This window comes from Eucalyptus grandis, chromosome 5, assembly GCF_016545825.1.
Source record: "Eucalyptus grandis isolate ANBG69807.140 chromosome 5, ASM1654582v1, whole genome shotgun sequence".
Lineage (NCBI taxonomy): Eukaryota > Viridiplantae > Streptophyta > Magnoliopsida > Myrtales > Myrtaceae > Eucalyptus > Eucalyptus grandis.
In genome coordinates, this window is record NC_052616.1 from 415387 (window position 1) to 434055 (window position 18669).

The following is an 18669-nucleotide window of genomic DNA, read 5'->3' on the forward strand; positions in this document are numbered from 1 at the left end:
ATTTTGTTGATAATCTTGTATATACTAGTTTTTGATAAAATGACAATGTTGTATATGCGTCATTGATGGCACCTATATTCATGTTTCAGCGAGACTTGTATGCGAGAACCTACGCAGGATGAGCTTGCGAACGATACATTGATGGAGGAGGAAACCAAATAAATACGCTTAGGAAAACAATTGTTAATAAAATGGCAAAAGATAATAATATGCCGGAAATTCCATGAAATTATATTTTCAACTTTTGTAATGTATTAGTATTATTTCGACTATTATTTTGTATTTAAGGATTTCCTATGTTGTTATCTAATCAATTTCTATTCCTAAAAATAGAAATTTTGTTCTATTATCAAACAGATTTCTATTTTAGAAATAAAAATTTTGAATTGTTATCAAACGGATTTTTTCTTAGAAACTTGTCAGGGGAATAGAAATTAAGAAATTGATTTATGGCCGAAATCAATTTACGTTTCAAAATTTTATCATCCTAAATTTCCTTAACCATTGATTCTATAATTTTCCTTAATCTTGATAATTTTCCTTCATCACATGTAAGTGTGTTTATCATTTCACCTGTTACTATCCATTTAGAGTGTGTTTGGTAACATTTTAGTTTTGGAAAATAATTTATTTTTATAAATATTTTTTTATTTCTATTCTCTAGAATAGTTTATTAGAAAAAACACATATAATAATTGCATAAAATTTCTATTATCGGAATAAAAAAAGGAATTCTTTTGATACAAAGTTTTTTTTTTTTTAATATAGAATTTTTTTAATATTTTTAATAAATTTATAATTTTTTTTTCCTTTTTCTCTCTTCTTCTTCCTCCTCTAGTTGGTTATAGGGCCTGGATGATGGCTAGCAACTGGCCAAAGACGAGATCCGATGAGGTTGCCACCCTCGAGGTAGTCTTGCCTTGGTGAGGCCTGGAACAGCCATCGGTGAGGCTCCAACGACTAGTTAGGAAATAAAAAGAAGAAGAAAAGGAAAAAGAAAAAAAATGATTTATTCCAAAAATTATTCTCGATAATAATAAGTAACTTTTTCAACTTATTATTTTTGTTATAAATCTATTCCCTGACGTTATCAAATAGATTTTTGTTTTCTTCTTTTATTTTGAGGAATAAAAAACCAAAAAAATTGAGAAATAGAAATATTAACAAATAGAACCTTAATTTATGCAAATTGCAAAAGTAATTTTCTATGTATACCATTTTGGGAAAGGGATCTGATGGTCCCTTTTTTCCTGAATTAGTCTAATGGTCACACATATTGTGGGACTGGTCTCATAAATCCAGCTATTAATGGTGTTTTCTTCACATACACAGTATTTCAGTATACAAAGTGTAATTTTGGAAAGAATGACCATTGTAATTTCTTAATGTAATTAACACTCTGTTTCTATTAAAATAAGAATTATATGATGTCAGCAACATATCCAATATTCGATAGAAGTATTCTCCAAAAGAGAAAGTAAATATCTCCACAGCTCTAATTATACTATTGACAGATCACTAATTATTTGTTTTCGCGAGGCAAGAAATTATAGGTATGCCTGTATTTATTTAATAAAGTTTACTGTAGTTTTCTCTTTTTTTTTTAACCCGACAGTTTAATAAAGTGAGATCCATCCCCAGGAGAACATTACATGATGTTTTGGCGCTTCTGGTGCTCGGGCAGAACATGGCATAGTAGCTCATCCTTCTCATCCTTCACCACCTTCGACCTCCGACCTCGCACCCGATCCCCGGCCGCCGCCCACGACGATGCCGGAGCCGGACTCCGCCGCCGTCGCCGCCGTCGATCCCATCGACCACCTCCCGCTCTCCCTCCTGCGATCCGACGTCGTCCCCCCCGCCCCGACCCGTTCGCCCACCGGATCCACCATCGACTGGATCCCCGACCTCGCCGGCTACGCCTGGGTCGCCTACGGAGCCTCCTCCCTCCTGGTGATCTCTCACCTCCCCTCCCCTCTCTCCCACGCCGAACCCCTCGCCGCTCCCTTCTTCCGACACGCTTTCGACCTCCCTGGCCCCGTCTCCTCCGTCTCTTTCTCCTCCGACGGCCGGGTCGCCGCCGCTTCCGGCGATTGCGTCTTCATTCACTCGCTCGAATCCTCCAGATTACTAGGTATATCTGAATTCGATTCAATTGTCGTTTTTCCTTTTCGTTATTCCGCTTAGGCGTCTCTAGACCATTGGAGTTGAGTCACAGATCGTGGAACAAATCATAGGTTGGCATGTTTTGGCATTTCTCTGGATATATGGTTTACAGGGATAATCAGGAAAATAGTGATGAGTGTCTCGAGTCAAAGCTGTCCTTCTTTTCTCAAACATTCTCTGATACTTTAGATTCAGAGTCTCTGCTTGAGCTCACTTGCTTTCTAAATGAGGCATGCGTAGTTATGGAGAGTTGGCTTCCCACGCCGAAGTTCTCATTATTCTAAGGACGTGTATAACTAGAATATGCGAGACTGGCTCATTAGAGTTGTTTAGGTGGTAGTTGGATCCATTCCTGAAACATGCCTGGTGGATGGTTTTACGCTGTCTCAATGAAAAAATTGAGTCTTTTGAAGAGTGGACATCAAATGGATATCCCCAGCTACAATCTTCTTCACTTTGTACTGTAGTAAAATCTCAGATTCTACATTTAAGAGTTTTTTGAAGTCGCCATATTGTTAAGTTTTTCTTCTCAATATTGCTTTTACTGCTTCTTCTCTAATCTCCTTTATTGATATCTGGTCAATTTAATTATTTGCGTTTGACCTCAACCACTTAGTTGTGCTCCTTCGTCAGTCACAAGCAATTTTATCAGATGGTTCTGGCTTCTAAGGGCATGTGTATGTACCTCATATTAACTTCTTTTCCGTTTCTGCGCACATAAGCACAAATCAAGGAGTAGACAATGATGAGCTGTTGCAGACATATTATTTTTTAGTAGTATGTTTGCCATGGTCATTTTCTTCTTTGGGGCTCTTGTGAACTAATATTCCACAGCAGTTATATTTTGCTTTTGAATTTTCTTAAATTTAAATGTTTTGTACTCATCAGGTTCTTTTTGTTGGAGCCAGAATGCAGTACTCAGGCAGTCTTCAAAGGTGGAGGTGGTCAAGTGGACTGGATCTGGGGATGGAATTATTGCAGGTGGAATTGAGGTGGTTCTGTGGAAGAACAATAGCATTTCCTGGGAGATTGCTTGGAAGTTTAAAGTTAAACAGCCACAAACTCTGGTTTCTGCAACTTGGTCCATTGAGGGACCATCAGCAGCAGCTTCTTATATGAATAAGCAGCATCTCAGTGGATCATCGGTCAGTGATGAGTGCAAACATGTTTTAGTATGTCAAAGTAATCGGAAATCTGAATACGTGATGGTTAAGCTATTTCATCCTCAACCTATCCTCATGATTGAATGGAGGCCATTGGAAGGAAGACGGCTTAAGAGGAATCTGAAAGCAAGACATGTCCTTTTAACATGCTGCTTGGATGGAACCGTGAGGTTATGGAGTGAGATGGATTATGGACGGACAAGAAAAATGGAGAAGGACCAGCATTCATTTTGTGTTGTCGCTGTTATCGAGACAAACATGGTTCTTGGTGCAACTCTAGGTGAGAACTTTTTTGTTACTTGGGCAGAAGAAAAGAGGGGGTTATTTAGAATTTGCAAAGAAGGTAGCCAGATTTTCTCTACAGAGTTTCCTGAGTATGAAAAGACTGGCCGATGTGAATGGGTAGTAGGCATTGGTCCAGAGCTGAAAATTACATTCTGGGCAGTCCACTGTCTTGATGAATTTTCTCCTCTTAGGCACCCTCGAGTGACGTTATGGAAATCAAAGGACCTGCAGTATCTTGACTCGGGGCATCTTCACAAATTCTCATATTTGAATGTCAAAGATCAATACCCCGTGAAGAAAGCAATCATCTCGAGGAATAGTTCATCTGGACCACCTGTTTTCTGCTCTTTTATTCACCTTTCACCTTGCAATTCAATCGTGTGGTTGCTGCTGCACACTCAGGCTGCAGATAATGTAAGACATTTGTCTCTTGGTACTTCCCCAGAAGAGAAGATTTTATCTGGCTCTTCTGGTGTTGAACTAGGTCTAGATGGTCACTCTGGAAAAATCTTAAGAGTTGCTGTGCATCCTGATCACTGTGAATTCAGATTAGCTGCTTCCCTGGATTCTAATGGTTTGCTTTTGTTTTGGTCATTTTCCACCATTACCAATGAGTTTCCCGGTTTTCCAACCACGATTCCCTCATGGAAGCTCTCTGGAAAACTTGTGACACAAGAAAAAGATCCAAAATATACCAGCTTGGTCTGGGCACCTTTAGCAATGAAAGATGACCGCATTGTTCTGTTGGGATACCATGGCGGGATCGATTGCTTTGTGGTTAAAGCTTCTGAAAAGGAAGTGCAAAAAGTAGAATGTCACAGATTATGCACAATTCCTTTTTGTGATGGCGTTCCTACTGAAGAAGGCCCCACAGATATCTTTTCAATTCCTCTGCCTAACAAAGCCTCCAAATGCGATGGTTTCATGCTCTTGGCTGCATGGATTGATGGCTTTTATACATTATCATGGGACATTGTTGTACAGTACTATGATTTATCTGGACACAATCGTGAATGTGACATTGAGACCAATTACCCAGCTTGGAGCAGCATGTCAAAATTCGAGGCTTTTTTTTGTGGCAAAGGATATTCTATTTTTGTATCTCCTTGCTCTCCACAATGTCTTGATTCTCACAACCATGACACTATCAACAGTTTCTCCATAGTAAGTCCTGGTCTTTCCTTATCATCTATACGACAGGACCGGAGGGGTATTGATAATGAACAGTGCAGCAATTGTCCTGCATTTGTGATGGCAGCAGGGTGCAGAGATGGTAGCTTGAAATTGTGGAGAAGTAATAGGACTGAAGAATCTGCTGCCACTATCAGATGGGAGCTTGTGGGTATGGTTGCTGCACATCAAAGTTCGATTAGTAAAGTATGTGTTACTGATTGTGGTCAGAAGATCGCAACCATAAGTGGGGCTAGTAATTCTGATAATGTCAATACTCTAAGTATATGGGGCGCCGTTAATATGATGGGAGCAGGACACCTATTGTTAGAAGATATGGTATCCCTAGATGGACATGTCATTGCTATGAAGTGGTTAGCATTAGGTAATGGCCAAGAGATTCTTGGAGTATGCATGCAAGATAAATTGCTGGTTTATGCAGAAAGGCGAGCTGGTAGTCAGAGTTTGTTGAATTCTGGAAAGCCGTCACATATGCATATTTGGTTTTGCATTGCACATGCTCATTTATCATCTCCTGCATATAACTTTATTTGGGGCCCCCAGGCGACAGGTGTGGTTGTTCATGAAAATCACATCTGCTCATTCAGTCAGTTGTTATTCCTTGTAAATAGTGGTTATCTGGGGAATTCTCATCTAGCATGTGAAAAGGATATTCCATGGAATAGTGAAAGAAGCCCAAGCATTGGCATTTTTGCTCCAATTTTTACTGATCTTGACATTCATAATTTTGAAAATTTATCAGTTGAAAGCAATGGGAAGTTATGCACCTCCGGGACTGCAAAGAATCTGAGCTTGAATTGTGATCTTGTAGCCAGTTGTCTCTATGTAGAAAGGGCTACATCAGAACATTGTTTTCCTACGAAGTTCAAATTCTGGAGCATGTTCGAAATACTGGAATATTTGTGTGGACCTCTTCCTTTGTATCATCCACAGGCTCTCCTTTTTAACATATTTTCAGGTACCTTCAATAGCTGTAGATTATAAAGTAACTTTCAGATGTCCTTTCTGTTACTTGTATTGTGAGCCTCCATCACATTTTGCCACGTTTATAGCTCAGTCATTTGTTACAAGTGGGCCTAGGTTTATAGGTGGGAGTAGATAACCCCGTGTTCATGTTGTTAACATGCATATCATTTTAGTCACTTTTTATTTTCTTTGTTTGCCTGGTATTTTGATTTTTGTTGGCTTCTTTCTGATTTGGTAAGTGCTAGGGGTGCTCTACGAGTGGACTGGATAGTGGGAAATACTTTTGAATGTTAGGGCTGCTGATATATTGGCATGCATTGAATTTATTGGTTGGATATTGTTTTGTTGTCGGCAATTGTTCTCTTTTATTTTCCTTAGTGGACTAGCAATTAGGAAAGAGAAGGGGGTGGTTATGGATCAGACCTAGGATCAGAAAATGAAAATAATTAATTTGATGATAATACGATAAATGTTTTATATGAGTTCTCCCCCTTCCCCCTTCTCTCCGTGCACGCGCACACGTACATTTTCTTTAAATATATAGAAGCATGAATTACAAAAAGCTTATAGACTGAGTGATTATTTGCTGTCACCAAGGGAGGTTGTAGAGTTTAGACATTATTAGTTTTGACAAGATGAGGAGTTTTGCTTCAATTGGTAGGCATACTGCAATTTGAAGTGAGGGCTACTTGTAGTGGTTCAAAGTCTGGAAAGAAATGGACGGCTATTTGAACCTTTGAGGTACTGAGAAAAATTTAAGCTTTGGCTATGTACCTGTTCAATAACAATGGAAGGAAGTAAAAGACTCAAACCTATTTCTAGTAGGGAGGCGTCCCTTGTATTCTATTACATAAACACGTGCTTCCTCACAAAATGTCTTCTTTTTTTATAATTGCTGGCGGCTTTTGTTTTCCTTTAGCTTTAATTTACTGGAATGTATATAAACACTAAAATTTCAACTATTCTTAGTTGGTCTGTAAAAAGCTTCATATTCACTTTGACTTCGTCAGGCAGCAGGCTCTATCGAGAAGCCTTCTGTTTGGCATTTCCCTTGCCATCTTTAATTCCTTTTGCTTTTATTTGCAATAATTCTTCCACTTGCGTATAATTTATTAATGTTTTGTGTGAAAGTCAACTATGACTCTGGCTATTTTTCTTGGTTTGGACTTCCATCAGTAGTTTAGCATAATGTTGTGGTTGTAGTGATATGTTTATCGATGGCAATATTTGACTTTGTAAAAGAGAACGGTATTAATTATTTAAATATATTTCTCAAAGAAGAGGAAACTTGATGAGTTTCAGTTTGTCTTACGATGAAAAGGAATTTGGCACTCAAAGCCACTTTGGAAGGGGGGCTATCTGCGAATTTGTTCACACGCAACTTATTCAGGGAATAGAATGTGGCTGTATTTGCTACTTTTTTTTTCCTCAAAAGAACCTTAGCGAGCAAACTCCTCTCCACCAACCCATCCTTTTACCAGTGTTTTAAATGCTTTTAATTATTAGCTTTAAATGAATGCTTCAAAATAAATCTATGTTTCCATACTTTGATATATCCAGGCAATTGGAGGCGTGCATATCTGGCCTTGCGGCATCTTGTTGCACATCTTTCTTCTGATGTGCACGGGAAGAGAGCCAAATCTCGCCAAATTGTTCCCCAAATGGTTCTGTCAGGTTATCTTGAAGGCATTGTTTCAGAAAGTTCTCCAGCCAGACAAATTCAGTGGAGTGGGGATGCCTCTTCAATAACATCATCCTTCAGTTTTGAAAGAGGCTTGACTGAGTTATCTTCTAAGTCTGATTATGATGCTTCCAGTAACAAACCTAATTCCTTGTCATTAAAATCTGAACTTAGTAGCTTTATCAACACTCTCGAGAGGTGGCATGAATTAGAAGCTATGTCACAGAAAGAGAAGACGGAAATTCTTGCAATTATCGATCTTCTCAGTGAAGTCAATAATTTGCATTCTACCTCTGTTTATGAAAGTCTTGATGAGCCTGGACGAAGGTATGCCTCAATATGGTTGATTTGCATTATTTTGTAATATAAGTTGCTTTCCTGCTGCCTAGTATTGTTGGTCATGTAATGATCACATCTTTTTGTTCAATTGAGCTAATGCAACGGTGATAGTCATTTTTTAGGCTTAATTGAAGTGATAATTTGTTTATGATGAATGTGAGAGCATGCATTGACTCCAGAAGCTGATGCAATCAAAATCTTTTGTGGTTGGGCATGCCTGAAGTAATTTTGTTCTTCATGCCTGTGTTATACAAAGCTCACCAAGAACTTAGAGTTGTGTTAGTGTTCTTGTGAAAAAAATTGCAGATTAGTATTTTTTACACATCTTCTGCGACTAGTAGATATTCTACCATGTTGTCCATATTTTGCTGGAAAGCCAGTTTGACCTGAAAAAGTGTTGCCAACTCTAGGAAAGGTATGAAAGCCCATACCTCCAGCCAAACGAGCTATAAAGTTCTGCTTGCAGTATCAGTGCTGGAAAGGAGGAGTTGCTACTTATAGGGTTTATCAAACTTCTGTTTGAGCCCTCAGCAGTTTCTGCATTTTTACTTATCATTAGAGACAGAATGATTAGGACATGCTCTGTGCTCTTAGTGAGTGCCAATGAAATCTCCTCCATCTAGTGCTTTTTCCTAAATTGTGTTCAGAAATGGGGACTTCATGATCTAGAAGAGCCTTTATTTTCTAATATTGGATTTTCTTTCCATACTTTCCGCTTCAACTCTGCCCCAGGTTTTGGGTCTCAGTGAGATACAAACAACTTCACTTCCTCCGGAAGTATGGAAGGATGGCATCGATGGAAGAGTTAGTCATTGATTCTGCATCAATTTGCTGGGCCTTTCACTCTGACTGTCAGGATAATCTATTAGATTCATTTCTTCCAAATGCATCTTCTTGGCAAGAAATGCGAGCAAATGGAGTTGGACTTTGGTTAACTGATGTGTCACAATTGCGTACAAGGGTGAGTTTTACTCCTCCACCATTAAGGGATGTGACTGCGTATCTGATGAGTATGTATCTTGGATTCCTTCTTCAAGCCACTTGGTCTATGCATTTTCTGCTTTATTGCCAGGAAATTTTTGGGGGTTGGAGAAGCTCTCTACCTGGGAGTTCACCTAGCTCCTCTTATTATTTGTGATTTTTGAGAAAACCTGTGGAATTACTCTGCAACAAATTGGTTTTAAATCCTTTAGGGATCTGATTGTCATTAAAACTTGCACATTATTTTTTTGTTAAGTGCCGATTAGACTTTCCTGCTTCGAGCTATCTGATGGATGTTGTTTCATTGCAGATGGAGAAACTGGCAAGATCACTATATTTAAAGCGAAAAGATCCTAAAGACTGTGCACTTCTATATGTATCATTAAACAGACTCCAAGTTTTGGCTGGCCTGTTTAAATTAAGCAAGGATGAGAAGGATAAGCCTTTAGTTGGATTCCTCTTGCGCAATTTTCAGGTACTGTGGTGTACCTATCACACCACTAATTTTGCAATGTCAGTGAATTTCTCAAGCTCCTGGTTGTGTTGTACATTTCGTTTGTCTTTTTAGATAATATCGGATTCTTATTCCTTTCTGGTAACCCTTTTAGTGTCTTCATTGCAATCTGCATTTTCATGACAGGAGGAGAAAAACAAGGCTGCTGCACTTAAAAATGCATATGTCTTGCTTGGGAGACATCAGATAGAGCTTGCAATTGCCTTTTTCCTGCTTGGAGGTGATATTTCTTCTGCAGTGACTGTTTGTATGAAGAATCTTAGGGATGAACAGCTTGCTCTAGTTATCTGTCGCCTTGTTGAGGGGTGCGGTGGACCAACTGAGCATCAATTAATAACAAAGTTCATGCTTCCTTCAGCAATTGAAAAGAGTGACTACTGGCTTTCCAGTCTTCTAGAGGTGTCCTATTATTCTAAGCTAATTTTTGGCTTATCTCTAGTTTTGGTTGTGGAGATATATGCAACAGTAGATGCTTGCAGCCATCATAAATATCTCTTTCTTTTGCAGTGGCAGCTGGGGAACTACTCAAAATCTTTCTTGAGCATGTTTAAGTGCCAAAATGGTCCTATCTCAATTGAATATGCTCCCATTTCCAATCATGCTGCCTTTCTGGACCCAAGTGTTGGTTTATACTGCATTTTGCTAGCGGCTAAGAATCATATAAAGAATGCTGTTGGGGAGCAAAATGCTGCTTTCTTTGGGAGGTGGGCATGTCTAATCACAGCTACCGCCTTGAAAAGAAGTGGGCTTCCTGTAAGTATTATTTTCCTTCTAATAAGGGGTAATAAGAGTCAAGAATGTCATATGTTCGCTTCTCTTATGAATATTCATGGTGCTTGCTAAGTTGTCTGCATCTATAGATGAATTTGTTCTGTTGCAATAATTCTCAGTGAGCTCTACAGCTTTTTTTTGGTTTTGTTTGGATTAGCTTGAAGCTATGGAGCAATATTCTTCTCTGAGCTTTGACGGGGTATGTGATCATCAGAGCATGTTCAATAATGGGCTTTCTGAAGTTCTACTGGCCGGACCAAAAGCATCCACAAATAGTTCCTCAAATTGGCTGTCCAATGATGTGTCCACCCATTTGGAGTCCCATTATAAATTTGATTGTGCACTTCAACACTTAACGAAATTAATTATAGAACACCCGTCTTGGCCATACTCAAGTATGGGATCTGTTGGATCTAGGTCCTACTTTGAGTGTAAGATGCATGAATTGAAGAAACTACTACCAGAGTTCCGAGATAAGCTATATGCTGGCTTGGAGGTTGTGGAGCAGAAGTTCTCTGTGGATGCTGCCTCTCTTCTTAGCATGGTATCTTGACGTTTGAGTCATTACATGTGACACTATATGTTTTCACTGCTTCTCACCCCAATGACTAACATGCTTTTGTTTTACATGGTATATGTTCACAGATATCAGGGTTTGCATACTCTAAGGGCTCCTTTTTTATTGGACTTGATCTACTACAAGGGTATTATTGTCGGCAAACGGCTTTTAATGGGAATGATCTGCTTGGCAATCTAGAACCCTCTCTTCCAAAGCTTCCATTCGCAGCAGCTGCAGAAGTGTCTTTCTTGTCTTCACGATTCATTGCAGCCTGTAGTATATCCTTCTCTCGACTGGATTCACATAATTTCATGAAGACTGAGCAAGATGAAAAAGGATCCAAATTGTCAGTTTCTAGGGGGATTCTATTTCAAAATCTTATACTTATCTTTAGGAAATTAAGAGCTATTCTCCGGTTATCTTTGAACTCCAATGATGCAGACTTCATCATGAAACTTTTTGCCATACTCGATTTATTTGAGTATTTTGCTCATTTTGCTTACATTTGGTTTCAGAGGAACTTAGAAGCTCTCAGTTTGATTTTGCAACCACTCAGGGTGTCTCTTTTCAATGGCCATACTACTCACAATGTTGATATGGAAGATCTAACCGAAGTTCTCCACCAAATGGAAAAAAATTTATCTGATACTGCCACTGTCAATACTGTCAAATGCGATCTGCAATCAACTGAAAGTGTGAAAGGTGAAAATGGAGAAGACATAGTACACTTGATTCCTGAAGATGAAAGATGGCAAATTTTGGGATGTTCACTATGGGAACATATGTCTCGTTTTACGAACCTTAAGCTGAATTTCATATTGGAAACAGTTCAAGACAGTCACCTTTTTGGTGCTTCTCTTAGTGAGCTCCATTCAAAAGTATGTAGTTCTGCTAATCTTCAAGCTGATGCCAAAAATATAAGAGAACAGACTGAGCTGCTATCAGTTTTTTTGGTCCAGTCACTGAAGACAATTTCTGCCCATGTTTCTTCATATCATATTAACGAACTTGCAGCCCTAGTGCAGCAAAAACTTGACAATGGATGGCCAGCTATGACACTTGTGTGGTTGCAAAAGTCTGATCTGACTGAACCCAGATCTCTCCAAATGCATATGACTGATACTAATACTAGTTTGGATCTTGTTAACAGTGATACTGAACTATCAATGTATGAAAAACTATGGACTTTATGGGCTGATCCTCAAATTATATCAGATAATTTTGCCTTGGGGAAAATAAATTGGTCAGGATATTCCAGCACCAAACCTTCTAAAGGTTGGACAGGAATACATGAAGGGATGACATTAGAGGAAAATGAATCGAGGAACAACGGAAGTAGGGGTAGCCCTGATTCTACCAGCAGCATGAGTGGGTCTCTTTCTAAAGGATTATTTTCAAATGGCAACTCTTTATTGAGTTCTTGGCATAAAGAACCCAACCTGGTGAATGAGGTTACTCATTTTCAAAATCCTAAAGATATTTTAAAGAGAAATGGGGAGCTCATGGAGGTAATTTTTCCTTTCACTCTTCTTGCATTTATGTAGCAGTATGTTTTTGATGGATCAACCTGCCTGAAGGTGGCAGTAGGTCCTTGAAGGTAATCTAGATCCATGCATGATTTTGACGCAGTTTTGATGTTTTGAACAGGCATTATGCATTAACTCCATCAATGAACGGCAGATTGCAGTTTCTAGCAATAGAAAGGTGAGTGATTCCTGCACATGGACACTAATGTTAGTACTAATCCTTAAAGCATTCTGTGTTGCCGAAATTTTGTGAGAATTTGAGTTGCACTGATCACTATGTAACTAGTTGGTAATGGCGACAATTCTTTTGGCTACTTAGATATGTTTGCCTCCCTTAATGCTAGTTAATTAAAAAATATATCTGCAATAAAAGCTCTAAACACTTTGGTGTCAAAGACATAAATTCAAAAGAATGAAGAAAATTTTAACAGGAGCTCCTTGTGTTAAAATTCTTCAACTCCTGATGATACCTAGCTTCTAACATGTTTTAATAAGCATTGATCTGCCGACTCCGTGATCTGTCACATTCTTTTACTTTTTATCAGATATAAATCCTTCTGGCTACTCATACAGTATTCCTCAATGGGTGGTTGTCTTATATAGGGTATAATTTTCTTCAACTTGGAAGAAGAATTACCTTATAAAGAAGGAATGGAGCATTTATGGTCAGAAGCTGATTGGCCATGGCATGGTTGGGCTGACTCTGAATCCACTCTTCAGAGCAAATGGGGATTTGGTGGAGCAACTACCAAGATGGGATCTTTGGCCATGCCTGGGAGAGACCTGACAGGTGGTGTAGCATTTGGTATTCCAGGTTATGCAGGCATTGGTGCTTCTGGCTTAGGTTGGGAAACTCAAGATAAATTCGAAGAGTTTGTTGAACAATCAGCTGACTTGGAAACTGTAAGAACTAGGGCTCTTTCTAGTCACCCATCCATGCCATACTTCTTGGTTGGCTCCAGCAACACACATATCTACTTATGGAAGGTAAGATTTGTTGAAGTGGACGAATGTTCAATTTTACCAAAGTCAAATGTGGGATTCTGTTAGTTATCATTTGCTAGATCTTTTATTTGGCTGTTTCATCAGTTTGGCTATGAGAAATTGTTTGTACAGAATCAAGCAAGAAGGCTCTTTTCCGCTTTTATCAATTTGCTCCTTTAAACATGATGTTCTGCAACTTTGGCTTGGGACAATTGGGAATATTTTCTCTTCTATAAATTTTGATTTTCTTTCCTAAATTTTGTTCAACATTATTCTTTCTGCGCCCTTTTGTTGGTGAATTAATGTATTATGATGTGCGCTCAATGAAAAGAGCATGCTCAGGGAAGTCCCCAGGCAAAAAAAAAAAAATTCGGGCGGGGGGGGATGCCAACCCACAAAAGGAATAAAATTGCATTGACTACCTTTCTGTTCTGCACTTCTCTGTTTCTATGATCTTCTTAAGTTTCAAGTCAACACTGCTGGGATCTGTGAGATCTATTGCAATGAGTTGTGCCACATTTATCACTTTTGTTTCTTGGAAGTGCGATCTGTGGGTTGTTAACTTGTTATCGCTTTGAACTTCTGTGGCAATATTACTGTCAAACAATTGTAACATAATTGATAAATGCAGTTTGGTGAGGAAAAAGCTATTGCTACTTATGGAGTGCTGCCTGCTGCAAATAGCCCTCCACCTTATGCTCTTGCATCTATATCAGCCTTGCAGTTTGACCCTTGTGGACACAGATTTGCTACAGCTGCATTAGATGGGACCATATGCTCATGGCAGCTGGAGGTTGGAGGAAGGAGCAACGTTCGTCCGACTGAATCATCTCTTTGCTTTAATGGGCATGCCTCGTATGTGCAACCTCTTTAGATTTGTTGAGCAATCACTATCTTGTTTAATTTTTCTGCACGTGGCACTGGAAATTGGGAATAGAAATAATGATGCATGGCCTGTCTTTTTACTTATTTGGTTGATACGAGGTTTTCCTCTGTACTTCAGATCAGGATTTTTCACTGAGGGACTTTGCAAAATAAAGTAACGAAGAACTGAATGAATTGCTGCAGATGAATTTTAACAATTCTTGTTGTGGCCAAAGATTTGATTTGTCATTATGGGTTCTGAGACAGCACATTCCTTCTCATAGTGTTCGTGTCCTATTTTCTTTTCGGTACTTATCCCTGTTTGTTCTTAAAATGGTACATAGTTGAATTTATTCAATGCTAATGAGATGCACCCCTGTGAATTATGTGGCTTTTCATTATGAATTTGAGAATTTTATCCACCACCACCTTCCTCGTGGCACTGGATATACGCCATATTAAGTTTTATTTTGGTTGCAGGGACATTGCCTATGTTAGTTCAAGTGGATCAATAATAGCCGCAGCTGGATGCAGCTCCAATAACATGAATGTGGTTGTATGGGATACACTGGCTCCACCTTCTACTTCTCGAGCCTCTATAATCTGTCATGAAGGTTTGTCCTTTCTCTTCAACTGAAAATATGAGAGAAAAAAATAACCTGGAGTGTCAAAACCTAACACGGAAGGACATTTAAAAGTGTTAAAAAAGTTATGAAAATGACACTTAAAGTGCCAAAATTGAAGTAAAATGGATCAGTTAAGTGTCAACGGTGAGAAAATCCGGGCAAAATGCTAACGTGGCGATTTTCTGATAAGAGAAGTGCAAAAAAACGTTTTGAATGACATAACTAGATAAATTCAAAAACAACATCGTTTTGCTAATGTGGCTAAATAATTAATGTAATATTAATTAAATTAAATTTAAAAGGGGAGACTAAGATTGCAGACGGCTGGCTCAGCTCTCACCGCCGGCTCCCTCGCCGTTTGCTAGAAGGGCTAGCAACGGTGGGAGGAGGGTCTCCTCCTCCTTTTTCTTTTTTTAAATTTTTGTAAATATAAATATTTTAATTTACCTACTCATGGGCAGCTCAGTTGGTGTATGTTTTCTCCTCTATCGCCGAGGTCGAGAGTTCGAGCCCTCCCGTTGCTAACATGGTTTAAGTGGGGGTCCTAGGGGTGAATTACTGGGCCAGCCCTCCAAGATATTGACGCTTGGTCTGGGGTGCACCGCGCACTCTACTTACCGTGGGCTGCCCAGTGGATCCTCGATTACCCAAAAAAAAAAAAAAAAAACTAATTTAATTAATATTTATATTGAGATTAAAAAAAAAAGGCAAAATGACATCGTTTTGGTTTTTTGTTGCTGACTTAGCTCTTTGGCATGCCATGTAAGCAAGTTATATTATTAAAAAATTGTCACGTAAGATTTTCGGCCACTTTCGCCGAACTTGTCACTCAACTGTCCTATTTGAAAAAAAAAAAAAGAAAAATAAAAACACTTAAGTGTCACTTTCGTGACTTTTGACATTTAAGTATTTCATGCCAAGTTTTGACACTCCAGGTGTCTGGAACTTGAAAATATAAATTTTGTGCTTGTTTTGTACATCTAAACACTAGCTGTCACCTCCAAGAACACCACATCTAAATGAAGTGTGTATCTTTTCGAGCCAAATGGGGGAGATGAATTCATTGATTCTGAATGTTGGTGTAATCAATTGGAGGAAGCATAAGGTATGGGCAAAAATAATGTCCCAGCACAGAATACCCCTGCATCTGTGTCTAGCGAGAGTCATCAAACATTAGACAGCTTTACCCTCTTCACTTCGGAGAAGCTCATTTGTGACTTTTACCTATGACTTCCATATTGCCATGAAGCAACTTTACCATATATCATGCTTGCCCCCAAATTTTATTGCAGTGGCAGATATTTGACTGTTCTCACTTGCTGAACTTAGTGCAAAGCTACATGACGCATTTTCCAAAGTTAAATAAAGCAATAGCTGGAATGTTGCTATCGTGTTATCATCCTTGGCCATGGATCTTGTCAAACATTTGTACTTTCTGTGCAGGTGGAGCTCGCTCTGTTTGTGTGTTTGATAATGATGTAGGAAATAGTTCCGTTTCTCCCCTTATATTGACCGGTGGTAAGGGTGGTGATGTTGGACTCCATGATTTTCGGTACATTGCAACCGGAAGGAGTAAAAGGCACAAGAACTCTGATAATAGTCAGCGAAGTTCCCAGGCAACTTTGTCTACTGACTTGCCGGCAGGGACTGGTACGAAGTTTGGGGTTGAGAATGTAGGTGGGATGCTCTGGTACATACCAAAGGCACATTTAGGTAATGTGATATACTTTCCCACTGCCATAATCATTAAATGTGTGTTATATTCTGATTTTTGTGTATTTCTTGTTGTGAAGGGAGTGTTACGAAAATATCCCCAATTGCTCAAACGAGTTTGTTCTTAACTGGAAGCAAAGATGGTGATGTGAAACTTTGGGATGCCAAAAGTGCCAAGTTACTACATCATTGGCCAAAATTACATGAAAGGCACACTTTTCTACAACCAAGCACTCGGGGTTTTGGCGGAGTCGTACGGGTAATGTTCTTGCAATCAAATTTGTGCTGGAACATCACTATATATTATTTCTGGACATAGCTATATATTTATTCTGTACATACGTGTAGAGCAGTTTGATTCCCCAGGATGCAGAAGAAATTGGCTCAATGCCTTTACTTATCGAATGTCATCTTTGCATGCAACAGGCTGGTGTTACGGATGTGCAGCTTCTTTCACATGGATTTCTTTCCTGTGGGGGGGATGGCTCTGTAAAGCTGGTTGGACTGAAAGATTATGTATGAGGGACGTGCTGAAGGTGCAGAACTATTTCTGCAAGGGATACATCATCTCTAGATGGGGTGAATTCAAATACTTCATACGGGCTTTATCGTCAACAGTCACAACTGCAGCTATGCACTGTCTTCCCATTGTTCAGCACCTAAAGGATGGACCGTAGCAAGCAAACTTCTTTTTAGATTATTCTGGGGAAGTTAAAAGTTTTTACCAAAGCAACCAGTTCATCCAGAATGGAATTCGATCAGAGCACGGGAGGAAAGAGCCATATTATGTAGACACATTCGCAGTGCTTCGTTTGATCATCTTTTCCCTTGGCAGTGATGTTCATAAATCACATTGCATACGCAGGACAATGGTTCCTAATTCCTATTTGAAGTGTATAATAGTTTGTTGTTGATCAAAAAGCGTGAGCATGCATCATTTGGGTGCAAATGTAATTTTTTCCCCCACAGAGCAGTGTCCATATGTAACTTTCTTGATAAAGCAACTTTATACGAAGAAAGAATTGTGATTAACTCTCTCGTAGTCGTCTTATGCAGTTGATTCCTAAAGAGGAAAACAGGAAGGAAAACAAAGTGAACTGACTTCTGCGCAAAACCTGATGAGCGAGGATAATGAACGTCAGTCATTAAGCTGATTTCCATTCGGCCTCTTATGCACATAAAATATGTACGATTTGCAGAAGCTGGTTCGCAAGACAACTGCTGGTATAGAGGAAGGTCATTTCCTAAATCATTTATCTTCCACAAAAACAAACGGAGCAAAGAAACAAATTTCCTCTTGACACAAAACTCTCATCAATTTATTGCTATATGATAATCAAATTGGAGATGAAAAACTGGAATATTGTCATGTTTTTTGTCAAATGATACGATTTATATCAATAATCTCTATCTTATTTAATCAACCTTTCATTGATGCGGTGTATCAAGATGGGGTTGTTCTTCACATTTTTACTTGTTAAATACATATTAGATATACGTGACATGTGATGCCAGGACTATTATTTTTTGAAGAAATTACTTTTTCTTTATCGAATTTATCTTTTTTTGCTCGCCATATTAGATCATTTTATCAAATTAAGGTGAAAGGAATTTATTTGACAACGAAATTATCCCTTTTTGATTGAATTTTTCATGAACTGTTGTTGATTTCTTCACAAAGTAGACAAATATGAATTTCGTTTACAACATTTATCAATTTCATAGGATTTTTTTTTTATGTGAGTAGATATTTTTATATTTAATTTTACCTATAATTGCTCATCTTTTGGTTGTAATTTAACATTATAAAATGAACGTATGTGTGAATCAATTCACTTTGCTATTGCCCGACACATTTTAATGGTAAATATGAGTTGTTGTCGTAATCCTCTCATTGTAATAGACGGAAATTAAAACTTCTGTATAAGCTATTGCGTCACCATCTAAATAAGGACACAATGAGAGGATTTATACAAGTTTCCTACGATGTATGGTATTAATGCACTTTTTTTTTAGGCAAATAACGACATCGAGATACTCACCTGGGCAGCATAGTTGGTTGAGATATTTCCTTCAGCGAAGGAGGTCAAGGGTTCGAAACCCTGCATTATTAGTGATTAAAGCGAGGGCCCGGTGGGGGTTGCTGGGTCAGTTTCTCCCGAGGTATAATAGCTATTAGGCCTCTACCGCGGAGGCCCGTGAGACCCTAAATCGGTGTAAGTTGACAAGGATAGGTTTCGATGAATCCTCGGTCACAAAAAAAGAAAAGAAAAGATTAATGACATCGAGATAATTATTGTTAGTCAAAAAGCGTTCTACATAAAAGATTTAGATTTTTTC

General features: G+C 38.7%; 1 protein-coding gene across 3 annotated transcripts; it reads left to right on the forward strand.

Moving 5' to 3' along the window:
- Positions 1-1664: 1664 nt before the first annotated feature.
- LOC104443351 lies at positions 1665-17367 on the forward strand. Of its 3 annotated transcripts, none has more exons than XM_010056694.3 (16): positions 1666-2134; positions 3055-5763; positions 7332-7779; positions 8524-8752; positions 9083-9247; positions 9413-9685; positions 9794-10039; positions 10215-10601; positions 10703-12124; positions 12264-12320; positions 12746-13129; positions 13758-13981; positions 14471-14604; positions 16060-16329; positions 16410-16588; positions 16756-17367. In XM_010056694.3, exons 1-16 carry the CDS (start codon positions 1771-1773, stop codon positions 16849-16851), a joined length of 7587 nt encoding a protein of 2528 aa, XP_010054996.2. In that variant the 5' UTR covers positions 1666-1770; the 3' UTR covers positions 16852-17367. The 3 variants fall into 3 exon arrangements, 2 of the variants coding, with proteins under 2 accessions (XP_010054996.2, XP_039168990.1); XM_039313056.1 differs by having other exon boundaries at positions 1996-2134; positions 3075-5763; XR_005551471.1 differs by lacking the exons at positions 16060-16329; positions 16410-16588; positions 16756-17367 and having other exon boundaries at positions 1665-2134; positions 13843-13981.
- The last annotated feature ends 1302 nt before the right edge of the window (positions 17368-18669 follow it).